The sequence below is a fragment of the Martes martes genome (genome assembly GCF_963455335.1).
Source record: "Martes martes genome assembly, chromosome: 13".
In the NCBI taxonomy this organism is placed as follows: Eukaryota; Metazoa; Chordata; class Mammalia; order Carnivora; family Mustelidae; genus Martes; species Martes martes.
This window is the reverse complement of record NC_137901.1, coordinates 27,139,521-27,152,579: the sequence shown is the minus strand read 5'-3', so window position 1 is coordinate 27,152,579 and position 13,059 is coordinate 27,139,521. Positions and strand designations below refer to the sequence as shown.

Sequence of the window (13,059 nt, the reverse complement as noted above, 5' to 3'; positions counted from 1 at the left end):
CCTCAGCCCCCATGAGTCCTGCTCCCTTGTGCGACATGCCGGACACACTCCCCCTTCAGTGCTGGCACTGAATTCAAACTGCCCACAGATGAACTCATTTCGTCCCCCACTGACCTGTGTGGTAGTTCAGCCTGAGTGCACCAGTGACCAGGCTTTTCCAGGTCCTGCCCCTCCCCCTTCTGCTTCTCTTCAGTTCTCTGGGTCTCACCTGTGTTATCACAGGTGAGAACGCCCACTGGGCACCTGGCAAGGCTTCTCCTGAAACGGTGGAAAGGATCATGTACATTTTCACAGGCTCGTGAATCCCCCTGGGGCTAAAGCACTTGCTCCTGATGTTTTTCTCCACTTGCCACTGGATTTATTGGAACTGGGGGAAAGGATGCATTTCTTAGTGAGCAGACGCCAAGATGACTTCTTTGTGGGGTGTGGCTGGTAATAATTTAATTAGCCCAGCTTTTTTGGGAAAAACACGTTAATTAGTTTTCGCTTAAAATACACCATCTCGATGGCCTCTTCTTCCCCACTTCTATCCCCTGGGTGAAGCCCCAATTTCCCATCCACACTTGGCAGCAAGTCTCAGCCTGGCTTGTTGCCGTTATTGGAAAAGAAAACACAGAAGGTTATTTCAGTGCAACACAGGATTATGACACATGTTGATTGATTCCTGTAGGTCTGGGAGACTGGGGAAGGGCAGGACGCCTCAAGTAGTCACCCACAGTGGCCTCCAGAGAACATGAAGTTCTGGGCCACTCTTCTGGACCCCAGTCCCACTCCAGGAGGCTTTGAGGAAAGACTGCTGAAACCCAAGGTGGAGGTCAGGAGCATCTTGGTGAAGGGGTGGGAGAAAGGGCCTCCAGCCCCTCAGACAGAAGGGAAGAGGTCTCTCCAGGTGAGCCCGTCCCCCCGCTTCTTGTCCAGCCACCTGCCGCAGTTGAAGATGGTGGCCACGCCAGTGCTGGTGTTGGTGACTTCCACCTTGTCCACCAGCCAGCCCGAGTAGTAGCCGCTGCTGTCATGTTCCACTCGCACCTTGCGCAGTTCGCCCAGCTCCAGCGTCTCTAGGAAGAAGCGGTCGGTGCTGCCCCGCTCGAAGAGGTTACGCATTTTCTGCTTCAGCTCCCGCTTGCCCGTGTCCCCGTTGGCCCCAAAGATGGTCACGAAGACATTGGCATCGGTGCCTGCCCCTGGCTCATAGCCTGTCGTCACAATGACCTCGTACTTGACTGGCACCAGGCTCTGGATCTTGCTGGCGAAGCTCTCAGTTGTCTTGGTGACCTCAAATACCTTGAAGTACTTCCTCTTCCTCTTCAGGGGGATGAGGGAGTCACAGTTGAAGAAGTACCTAATGGGAGGGAGGAGGCTCTGTGGACACGAGCCGAGGCTCCCACCCTCCCCCTGGGCCCCGGGTCCATACATGATTCCTTCCCCAGGTGGCAGGATATTGGGGCTGGAGATGGCTGCATTGAAATACGAGGATGGAGCCTTGCTTATCTTAGAATTCACAGTGAGTGGCTTCTCTATCCTTGTAGTTTCTCCTTGATTCTTTTACACCGCCCCCTCTACGTTCCACGTGCGATCCACCAGCAAATCGCATTGACCCCGTCTTTAAAATAGGTCCAGAATCAGCCACTTGAAAAAGTATGCGTTAGCCCACTATCTGCTCTGCTGTCCCTCTGGTGCAAGTCACCAGCACCTCCCCCTCACGACAGATCAGACTCCCAGCTGGCCTCCCTGTTTCCTGCGGTCCATTCTTTGCACAGCAGCCAAGTGACTCTGCAGACATGTAAGCCCAGGAATGTAATTCCTCTAATGGCTTCTTAGGTTAAGTAAAACCCACCTCCAAGACCCTTTGTGACTAGACCCTCTGCCTGGTGTTTGCCTTTCTGACCCGTCCCCAGCCTTCTCTAAGCTCACTCCACGCCAACTAGGCGGTCCCCTTGCTCTTTCAAAGGGACTGATGAATATTTCTACCCAGTTTTGTCACCTTCAGAGACAGCTGCAGGATCCAGAGTGACAATCCCAGGCAAAGCCAAGTGGAAAAGTCACTGGGGAATGTGTGCTCCCAAACCCCTTGCACTGGGCTGAGTTGAACTATGAGTGTATGTGCATTGTCTGTAGAGTGAAAGGGGTAAGAGAAAGTCCTTATTGAAAAAACCACCATAAGCAGAAGCAAATCTAGGGACAAGAAAAATGGTCTCGGACCAAAAAGTCCCCTCTCTACCCCCACCCCACACAACGCCAATTTTAGCCTCTGGGTAATGGTAGTGAGCCCAATAATCCATCACAAAGGAAGAAGTCAGAGGGCACGGTGGGAAAATGCTGCACTGGGTCGCCCCAGCCCTGCCACCTACCACCCGTGTGACCTTGGACAAGCCAGGCCCCCTACTTCGACCTTGGTTTTCCCATTGGCAATGCTAGAGGTTTGAATTGAACAACTGCTCTGGTTTCTTCCCACTCCCAACTGCTAGAATTTTAACAGCTTCGGAAATAAGCTCTCCTGGCACTGACTGATGACGTCAGGGAGGTATCCCTGAGAGGGCGTGCCCGGTGTACAAAATCAGACCCCTCTTAGATGAAAATCCGTAACTGCAAAAAGAGTTTGCTTTCCTGCACGCTTCCTAAATGCCAGGCCTTTGCGTTCTTGCGTCTCATTAGTTCCCACAACTACCCAGAGCTGTAGGCATCATCCTCCCATTTCACAGAAGGGGAGACTAAGTCTCGGAGGAGAAAAGTCACTGCCTAAGGCGAGCCAGAACCGGGCCCGGGGCCCAGCCTTCCTGGCCACCCGGGGAGCCTGCCGCTGAAATACACGGGGAGGAAATCCTCGTTCCGCTTCAAGATCTCTCTTCCTCCAGTTACCACTTGATAAATGCGGATTGTTGTTACACGCCACGTTTTCTTAGAGGGGATATAACTTCATTCTTTGTTTAGACATTCTTTAAAAATGTATTTCTTTATGCAAATCCTCACTGATATACATAATTCTATATAAATGCACAAATCATGTGATCACATGCGTGTTTTTCTAAATGCACTCTTTTTCTTCTTTTCGCTTGGCTCTCTCTCCTTTCTCCCTCCTTCCTTTCCACTTCAACATCCCACCTTTACCTCAGATAACCCATGTAACAGTTGCGGGTGTATCTTGCCAAATTTCCTTCCATTTCACCCAACCCTGCACAGACCCACATAGACACAGACATATGCGGGACGTCAGTGTTCCCTTTACAAAATGGCATCGTATAATATGTGTTTTCCCATATCTTACTTTTCCTGGGAATTGCTCCAAGTCATCTGGTACATATTTAATTCATTATTTTTAATGGCTGAAAAATATTCCCTGGTATAGCTATAAGGAAAAGATTTCTAATAGATATAATTAAGATCACCAAAAGGTGGGACCCTAGGGCTTTGTGGAGTTAAGACTCTAGATGCAGAAGGACACAATCCAGGCTCTTCCCACGAGAAATGAGGATAGCATCATCAGAAAGAATAAAGGCAAAAGCAAAGAATAACGAATGAAAGGAAATTAAATATATTTGAGAAACATGTAAATATGATCACGCTTCTGTGACTGTGTTATTTGAATTTTTATAATGACTGCATTTTTTTAAAAAGATTTATTTATTTATTTATTTGAAAGAGAGATACAGAGCATGCATAAGCAGGCAGAGCAGCAGGCAGAGGAAGAGGGAGAAGCAGGCTGTCTGCTGAGCAGAGAGCCTGATGTGGGGCTCGATCACAGGACCCTAGGATCATGACCTGAGCCCAAGGCAGCCACTCAACCGACTAAGCTACCCAGGTGCCCCATGACTGTATTTTTTAAAGATTTATTTATTTAAAGATTTCATTTATTAGAGAGAGCACACGAGCAAGGAGGGGTAGGGACAGGAGGAGAGCAAGAAGCAGACCCCATGCTGAGCAGGGAACCCGATTGGGGACTCAATCCCAGGACCCTAGGACCACAGCCTGAGCTGAAGGCAGACGCTTAACCAACGGAGCCACTTGGGTGCCCCAAAGATTTATTTATTTATTTGAGGGTGGGGAGGAGCCGGGAGGGAGAGAATCTCAAGTAGACTCCATGCTGAGCTTGGAGCCCAATGTGGGTTTCAATCCCAAAACCCTGAGATTATGACCCGAGCGGAAACCAAAAGTCTAACATTCAACAGACTGTGCCACCAAGGCACCCCAATATGATTGTGTGTTATGTATGATATTGGGCTAAAACAATAGTTATTTTTGGTTAAAAAAAAAAAGAAGAAGAAGAAGAAGAAGGAAAAGCCCCTGTGTGGGTCCATGCGCCAAAATCCTGAGGATCTTAGTGGTGAAGGAGGACTGGTCAGAAGGAGGAGGAATCAGAGCTAGAAATGGTTGAAAAAGGAAAATTTGAGATTACTGTGTTTATGGGAGATTGAGATTAAACTCTTCTGTAATTCACGGAAGCCCAACTATTAACGGAACCGCGGACACAGACACACCGTCCCTCAGGAACCCCTGCCCATGCCAGCAGGAGTACAACCTGTGAGACTGTCCTGAGCTGGGGCCCCTGTCAGCCACCCCCCAGCACCAGATGCCAGGGAACATCCAGCTCTCTTCCCAGAAGGGGACAGCGATCACAGTGGGGTGATGGGTAACTGCCTGAGGCCAAACAGCTGACCGGATGACAGCCCTAGCGTCAGGGGTCTGGACTCCCTGCACCTACTTCCCATCGGGAAGGTCCCCCACCCCATGGACATCCCTTCCTCCCCCTCCAGCCCTGGTGACATCGTGACAAAAGGCCACACTCTTGAGAGTGTAGGAATGGCAGCTTCTTTCCACCGGAAGAGAAATCCTGTAACTTGGCCCCTGGACTGTGGGGTAGGAAGTTCATGGGCTGAGCCAGTTTTTCCCTTCCTTCCAAGACTGGAAGGTGCTGGGTGGCGCTGAGATTTTGGGCTCCCTCTCTCACAGCCAACATTGTTGGTTTAAATCATTAGGGACGATTTCATTTTATTATTGCATTGCATTATATTGTCTTGTCTGGTTTGGTCTGTTCTGGGGGTCTGCAGAGGTGCGGTGCCCGCCGCCATACTCCATGTGGCTGGGGGGAAGTACCAGGTGACAAAAGGATCTTTGCCCTGGCCTGGGCTTGCTGGGTGAGTCGGGAACTGCTCTGCGCCTTCTGTGTCCCTGTTCTCCAGTACCCATCAGTGCCGCTCCAAACAACCACGCCCAGAACTCTGGCAGGATTTATTGTACCTACTGTTTTTCTCTAAAAGAACAATGGCTCACAGTGCAGCCTGCAAGGGACTCAATTATGTCCCAGCTCCAAATTCCTACGTTGAAGCCCTAACCCTCAGTGTGATGGCATTTGGATGGGATCTGGGAGGCGAGTAGGTTTAGATGAGGTCTAGGGTGGGGCCCCTTGATGGGAAGGTGCCCTTATAAGAAGAGGAAGAGACACCTGCGGTTTCCCTTTCTCTCGCTCTCGCTCTTGCTCTCGCTCTCGCTCTGTCTGCTGCAATGACACAGCAAGCCAGGAAGGGAGGCCTCGTCAGGACCCAGCCAGGCTGGTACTCTGACCTCCCATGTCCAGCCCCCCAAATGGTGAGAAACGGGTGTCTGCTATTTGAGGCACCCAGTCTGTGGTCTTTTGGTGCTGTGGCCTGAGCAGGTTAAGACAGAAGCTTGGAAGTCAGAACGCTTTCCTGGCCAATTCCCAAAAGGGAAGCTTGGTCAGAGGGAGCAAATCCCAGGATGTCTGCTTCCTGCAGAGGGGGTGGGGGACACAGGCACACACGGCTCTGAGAAGCTTGGGCTTCTGGAAGCTGGAGCCTACAGGCCGAGCCTACAGCTGGCTGCTGCTTCTGTCTGCTGCACTCACTGGGAAGTCATGGCCATGAGCAGGCCACCAGGAAGGCATGGCTATGGGCAGGGCCTGTGCCAGGAGGGGTGGGCCACAGTTCTTGGCGGGGTCCCAGCAAGCAGGCTGGCCTGTGAGTTGTGCACCTCGCCTGTCACTCACTCCCCAGGCCTAGCCTCCCGGAGGCAAGCACTGCCCCCAGCGGCATCTCTTTCCTCCCCTCCTGGTGCCTTTGCACTGTCCTTCCTGCCTTCCAGGGCCTCCAGGCTCCTTCTGGCATCCAGTGTGGTAACTAAGTGGTTTTAATTAGAAAAACTGATGGCTGTGGACTGTTACCCAGGTAACTAAAACCCTTAATCCTCCAGAAATGCCCGAGTCTCCAGAAGGCCCTGGAGGGTGGGGGTGGGAGGATGCAAAAGCTCCTTATCCAGAGTCCTCAGAGGCAGGTGGGCCATGGGGTGACTCCAGCTGGTCTCTGGTTCCCACTCTGCCCACTGGGAGGGCGGAAGCAGCCGGCTTCAAAGCTGTGTTTCTTTGTCGTTGCTGGGGGCGGTGGGGAGGGAAGGGAAGAGCCTGCTGTCTGGCGTTGTCTGGCTCACTCCGGGTTTTTCCAAGGAAGATCCCTGGATTAAAAGGCTGGAGTATCCAAGCTCATCTGCTCTAGTCCCTGTCTCTGAGGGCGGGCCTATGGCTCAGAAAGCTCCAGAACGGTACAGCTGCCTCCGCCCTTCCTGCCTTGCAGTTCAGTTTCCTGAACGAGGTGGCCTCGAAGGGGACAGCTCCCTGGGGTCTGGTGTCTTGCCTCTGCTCTAGCCCCTGCAGAGTCCGTCCTGCAGACGGACTGTCCTGCAGAGTGAGCAGCACTTCCGGCGGGGCGGGGCAGAGGCACAGTACATACACATTGCCGTACTCCATCTCCGTGATGGTGATGGTCTTGACGTGCCAGACCAGCTCTCTCTTGGGGATGAACCGGTCCTCCCTGGCGAGGTGGCCCACGCAGAGGGAGGCAATGTCCCCCAAGAAGATGCTGTCAAACTCAAACGTGTCTGTGGTCCCCCTGCAGGACACAAAGATAGGCCCGTGAGAGCTGCCCGTACCTACTGAAGGAGGTGAGCATTTATTGAGTGCCTACTGCATTCCAGGCACCGGTCTGAGGAGCAGGGATGGAACGGCAACCGCAGCCTGATGTCAGGCTTACGCTCTTTCAGGGGTTTGTCTAGTTTTGGAACAAGACAACCACAGTCATTAAAAACCCCTGCCTGGTCGCAGCGCCAGGGGGTGGGACCGTCATGAAGCAGATGGAGCTGGGAGAAGGGGGAGGCCCTGGGCCCTGGGTGTTGAGCTGGGGAGAGTGTTGGGGTTCAGAGAGCAGAGCTATGGGAGGATGGGAAGAGGCCCCCAAGGGGGAACTGACTGGGGACTGCGGGCAAGGAGGCACAGGCTTCGCTTGGGGGGTAGTACTGGCTTGGCTGCACCCGGGATTCAGCCGGGGAAGTGGCAAGGGGAGAGGCAGGGTGCGGCCATCTGTGGCAGTCCAGAGTGCCAGTCTAAGGAGCTCAGACTTCGTCTTGATGCACGGGGAGTTCGAATGAGAGCTATAGTGGGTCACGGGCGGGGAGACTTCTGTAAGCACTTCTGGAGGGAGCGGGGAGGGGAAGGGGGCATCTGGGCGGTTCAGAGGGGGCTCCGGTGTGGAGGAGGAGAGATTGTCCCGGTGTGCCTGCCAACCAGGAATGGTGAGAAGAGGTGCCTTTCCCTGAAACTCCAGGCTGATTTCCCTACAGAGCATCTTAGAGGCTCTGTCCTCTCTTCCTCCCTCCAAGTAGAACTCAGTTCCATGCTGTCTCACATGATGACTCTCTTGCAATCTCATGGCTGAATGTTTTCTTTTTCAACGAGGCCATGAGCACCTGGTCTGCACGGACTTGGAGAAGGTCTGCAGTGCTACCCGGTCCTGCTGACATGAGGCCTCTCTTTAATTAGCTAATTACTAATTTTTGCCATAGCTTTCTATTAACTTCTAAAAACTGAAATATATTTGACATAAGACTGTATAAACTTAAGTTGTATGTGTTAATTTTATATAGTTTTATATTACAGCGTGACTGCCATTGTAGCGATAATTAGTACCTCTAGCACGTTACAGAATTATTCTTTCTTTTTAATGGTTGACATAATTAAATTCTCATCTAGTAGCCTCTCTTGGAGTGGTAATCCCCTCCTTTCCCTTTTATAAGGGAAAGTCCTCGGTCCTGACGAGTTCGCATAGGGCTGGCACACAGTAGGTGATCGGTAAGTGCCGTGTAGGCCCATTTGTATACTTATGGCGCCCACCAAGGGGATTGATTTTGAGGGTCCCTCTCTTACCCACCCCACCCACCATCACTCCCTTGTGGGAACCCCTCTTCCTACTTCCTAAAGGCCCGTTGTCGGGAAGAATTTTCCACGAGAAACTCTTTGGATCGGTTCTTCCGGCCTTCGAGGATGAGCCAGACGTTCTCCCTCGTTTCACCTCCGTTGCCTGTTTCTATGACGATCTCGTAGGCTGCGGTGAAGAAGGTGGGAGAGGGTCAGTTGGGGGAAGCACCCCCTGCCGTGGCTTCCGGGTCGCCCTCTGATCTTAGACCACAGCCTGGGGGCAGGATGGGGTCTCCGCAAAGAGGTGCTACCAGGAGAGCCTGCCCGCCCCCCGCCCCCGGGCTACTGTTAGAACCTCTTCCAGTTAGAGAACAACAGCTTTGCCCTGCTGGGAGGGAAGCCCCAGGAAGCAGTGGGGGAGGATGAGTTTGGGAGAGGTGCTGGGGCCTGGTTCTCAGGGAGGGACAGCCCCCAAGATGTAAAATGGAGATCATCTGCAGAGAGAAGAGGAGAGAAGAAAGGGACAGGGAAGGGTGGGCAGGCCAGACTCCAGGAGAGCTTTGAAGTTTGTACACAAGCGGCAGGTCCTACCTGGTCTCAGTTCTCACTCTGATGCCCTCCTCCCCCGCACCGCCCTCAAGCACGTCTGCATTCACTCAGCGATGTTTGTTATGTGGCTGCCAAGTGTCGGGATGCAGCTAGATTCTGGGGGACACTGGAAATGCCTCTATAGCCCCAGACACACACTGACTACCATAGCCCCCAGACGGAGTGTTCTACCCTTGCAACCCTGCAGCAAGGGGCTGAGGGAGCTCAGGGTGAGAGGAAAAATCCGCTGCCCAGTAACTCTCCAGCACCATCTTCTCGTATTTTCTCCTTTGCTCCCTCTGTGCACTCTGCCTCTGAGTTGTCCCTGGAGCCCTGGGAAGTGCCCTTGTTCCCTGCACAGCAGTGCTGCCCCCCCAACCCCTTGTTCTCTTCATTCCCACTCGCTAGGCTCAGCCTTCGTCTCGTCCTTGCTCATGAAGTCTGCCCCAGCCCCTCCGTTAAGATTGCAATCCTATGCACCCAGCACTCCTGGCCTGCCTTCAGGGGCTCCACATTTTTCTCTTCTTTTTATCACCGGTTACCTAGGAACATGCTGTGTAGTTTGCTTTTGATTTTACTGTTCATTGTACTCCCCATCCCATCTGAATGTAAGCTCCATGAGGGCAGGGGGAGGTCTTTGTTTCGCTTACTGATAGATCCCAAGTGCCCGGAACAGTGCTGGGCACACAGGCACTCCATGCATATTTGGTGAGCAAATTAATGAATGATCCCACCACAGGAAGCCTCAGGAAGGAGGCAGCATTTGAGCCTGTGCTCAAAGAAGAGTTGATGATGACCACTGGCAGAAAATGAAAGGAGGTTCTAGGCAGAGGGAGGAGCACAAGCAAAGACTGAGGAGGTGAGGAGGGCTGGGAGTTCACGTGAGCCAGCAATCCCTCCCCAGGGACCAGACCAGAGATGGAGCTTTCCAGAGTGTCCCTTGTGCATGTGGCTCTTGGAGCAGTAAAGGAATCAGAGGGTTTGGGATTCTGGATGTAAAGGACAGCTATTTCTGCACCTTTCTCCTGGAGATGTGATATAGACAATGGAGAGAAGGCATGGCTGTGCCTACAGCTCGGTGTAATATTAGCCCTTCTGCCCTTGTGACTTCTCTCAAGGAGAGAGTCTGCTGTTGAGATGAGGGAAATAAATCTGGACAAGCAGGCAGGTAGCCAGTGATAGAGGAGAAGAGCCACAGAGAGCACATAACTCCTGAAGAAGACGAGGCTCTGTGGGTCCGTACAAATCCCAGCCCAGGACACTGAGGACCTATGATGGCTGAGCCTTTGTCAGCTCCCACTACCATTCTGCTTTCCTTACAGAGGGTGGGGTGAGTTTTGCAAACCTAACACCTGGGAGTTCCAAGTGAATCCTGGGCTTTGTTGAGGAAATGGTTTGTTGGCCCCTGGGGAGGAGGCAGGAGTGCTAGAAACCTAGAGGCTCACTAGGTCAACTCAAGTCAGAAATTCAAGAACTAATGCAGATGGAGTGCAAATGGGCCATAATCCTTTCCCGTTGGTCCTGAGGGTAAGGAAGCCAAATAAGGTGTGTCAGCAAGGACATTTAGAGAAATTGGGAACAAATGTTGCCAATGGCATCTGTGGTCTTTTGAGAGGAAGTTTCAGTGAACATAGTTCACCCTGTCCTCTTTCCGGCTATTTCATCAATGGCTTGATAAAAATGCGGAAGGCGTGCCTCTCAAATTTGTGTACATGTGCCTGGGGGGAAATGGACAGAGGAGCCCCAGGGACCTGAAGGAATGGGGCAGGTGGGAATGGTGAACCCAGGCTAGTGGGGATCAGTGTAAGGCCACCCTCGAGGCCAGCACACCCACAGCGCAAGCCCGGCTGGAGAGAGGAGCTCAGCAGCTACGGCATGAGTCACCAGCATAAAGGGGGCACCAGCAAAGCCACCATGGGCTCTGGGGGCATGAGTGGGGTTCAAGTGGCAGGACAGGAGAGGGGAGAACAACCACCCTTGAAATCGTGCTCTTGGGCATGGCATCTGCAGAGGAAGATGAGCAAGGAATTCAGGCCGTCCTCTCATGTGAGAGGTGCTGAATAAACAGGGGTTGTCCTGAGGCAGGAACCGCAGGGGCACACGCTGCTGGTGATGAGGGAGCAGGAGGCTGGCTGAGGACAAAGCAAAAGCTGGCATCTTGCACCCCCTCTCCATCCGCTCCCCTCGGTGATGTGTGTGGCATTCCTCAGGTACCCCTGACTGCCAAAACAAATAGTTAACTCACAATCCTGCAAGACAGGAGTCTCCCTTGGTTTACAAATGTCCTAGAGATCTATGAACAAAGAAGTTACATTATCAATAGCACAATTTCCAGAGGCAAATGACTCAGTTCCTCAAGCCTTAATGTCACCCTCCCCTCCATAAACAAAACTGAAGGAGGCTGGGGTAGAAGGAAATGTAAGTGAAGATAAGTTTCTCACTAACAGAGACAGCTTGATAGCAGGATTGTGACATTTCACCAGGAATCTCCCAACCCTCCTGATGTTAATGGCTCGCCAAAAGACAGCATTGATCAAGCCTCCGGTATCCCTGCACCTCGGAGGCCTCCTTTAACATATGAAAGCTCCGTTCAAACCTCCATTTCCCTCACCTTCCCCCAACCGCAGGGTACATAACCTGCCATCCCTCACAACCCGGGGCAGCTGCATCTCTGCCTGCCCACGGGTCCTGTCCCCGTGCTTTAATAAACCACCTTTTTGCACCAGAGACGTCTTAAGAATTCTTTCTTAGCCATCGGCTCCGAACCTCACCCCACCGAACCTGACCTAGGTTCTAGAACTTCATCACTGGGACAGTGGCTCCTGGAACTCGCTGTTCCAGATCACCTTTCCCACCTCACAGTGTCAGGAGGCCTCCTGCTTTGTGGTTCAGATGGCCAGTCAGAGCCTTCCCTTGGGAGACACCGTCTTCTCTTCTGCTGAAAATGTTAAGTACAGAGCTATGGGGTTGGGACTACCAGAGACCATCTTCCCACAGTGTAGACAAAGAAGCAGAGCTGAGAGGAAGTCGAGACAGAGATGTCCTGAAGTGACTGGTGCCTCTGGAGACAACCAAGTCGAAGCCAGCTCCACCTGAGACTTCCAAGTTCTGGGAAACAACACATTCCCTCTTTGCCGGAGCCAGCCTCAATGTGGGTTCAGGCCCAGACAACCGAGAGTCCTGACCACTCCTGAAATGTTCTGTTTGACTCCACTGGGACTCCCAAAGACCTTCGAGAACTTGAGTATGAAGGTGGATTTTCTTTTTCTTTTTTTTTTTTTTAATTTTATTTATTTGTTTGACAGACAGATTACAAGTAGGCAGAGAGGCAGGCAGAGAAAGAGAGAGAGGAGGAGGCAGGCTCCCCGCTGAGCAGAGAGCCTGATGTGGGGCTCGATCCCAGGACCCTGGGATCATGACCTGAGCCGAAGGCAGAGGCTTAACCCACTGAGCCACCCAGGCGCCCCTGAAGGTGGATTTTCTAACAGAGCTGCCTGGTGAAGCAGGGAGCCCTCCGTCCCTGGGGAGCTGGTCATCAAGCTGGGCTATTTCTGGCCTGGAAACTTGGTAGATAAGGCTCAAAGAGCAGCCCTAGGAGGCATCAAGGGAGGGAGAGCAGGAAAGGGAAGGGCTGTAAGGGGTGGGGAGGTGGCTGGTGCTGCTGGAGGATGTCCCAGTGAGGGAGATGCTCCCAGGTTTGTGTGTGTGTGCGTGCATGCGTGGGTGTGTGTACGTGCATATGTGTGTGCCTGCATGTGCACACATGAACTTATAATACTACTGCTCAGCCCTTACTCTGGATTAATTGCAACAGAATCTGGGAGTGGGACCCAGATGTCATTGTTATTTAAAAGCTGCCAATGGCTTTCAGCTTTGCTGCATGCGGGAATCATCTGCAGAGGCAGGTGCTTGCAGAGGGCTGGGAGCAGCTCTGGAACGGCTAACAAGAGTCAGAGGTAAAGGCAGAGAAGAGGGGCTGAGCCGGGTGGAGCAACTGACCCATCTGGAGACCAGCCAAGCCCAGTGAAGACGAGAGAGCCTGCAGCAGAGCAGTGAGCCCTGGTCTAGGAATCAGGTCACCTGGGTCCTACCAGCTGTGAATGGGCCTTAGATGTGTCGCTTCACCTCTTCGGGTTTTGTTTTCCTTACTGCCGGTATAGAGGTGAGAATTTACACCCGATCGAGCTCAGGGGGTGGGAGTAGAGCTGTGAAGGCCTAACGAGAACAGAGGTGTAGAGTGCTTCCCACAGATGAGGCTCTGTTCGCGCACCGCG

At 52.5% G+C, this 13,059-nt stretch overlaps 1 protein-coding gene across 3 annotated transcripts in view; it reads right to left on the bottom strand.

Annotated features, from left to right (window-relative positions):
• Window positions 1-861: 861 nt before the first annotated feature.
• The window catches only part of LOXHD1 (lipoxygenase homology PLAT domains 1), a gene marked incomplete at both ends in the record, with an annotated part of 149,144 nt that continues 136,946 nt past the window's right edge, over window positions 862-13,059 (bottom strand). For all 3 annotated transcript variants that reach the window (XM_080821495.1, XM_080821496.1, XM_080821497.1), the window contains 3 exons: window positions 862-1,342; window positions 6,738-6,896; window positions 8,252-8,384. In XM_080821495.1, coding sequence (XP_080677621.1) covers window positions 862-1,342; window positions 6,738-6,896; window positions 8,252-8,384 — 773 coding nt within the window. The remainder of the gene's footprint in view (window positions 1,343-6,737; window positions 6,897-8,251; window positions 8,385-13,059) is intronic.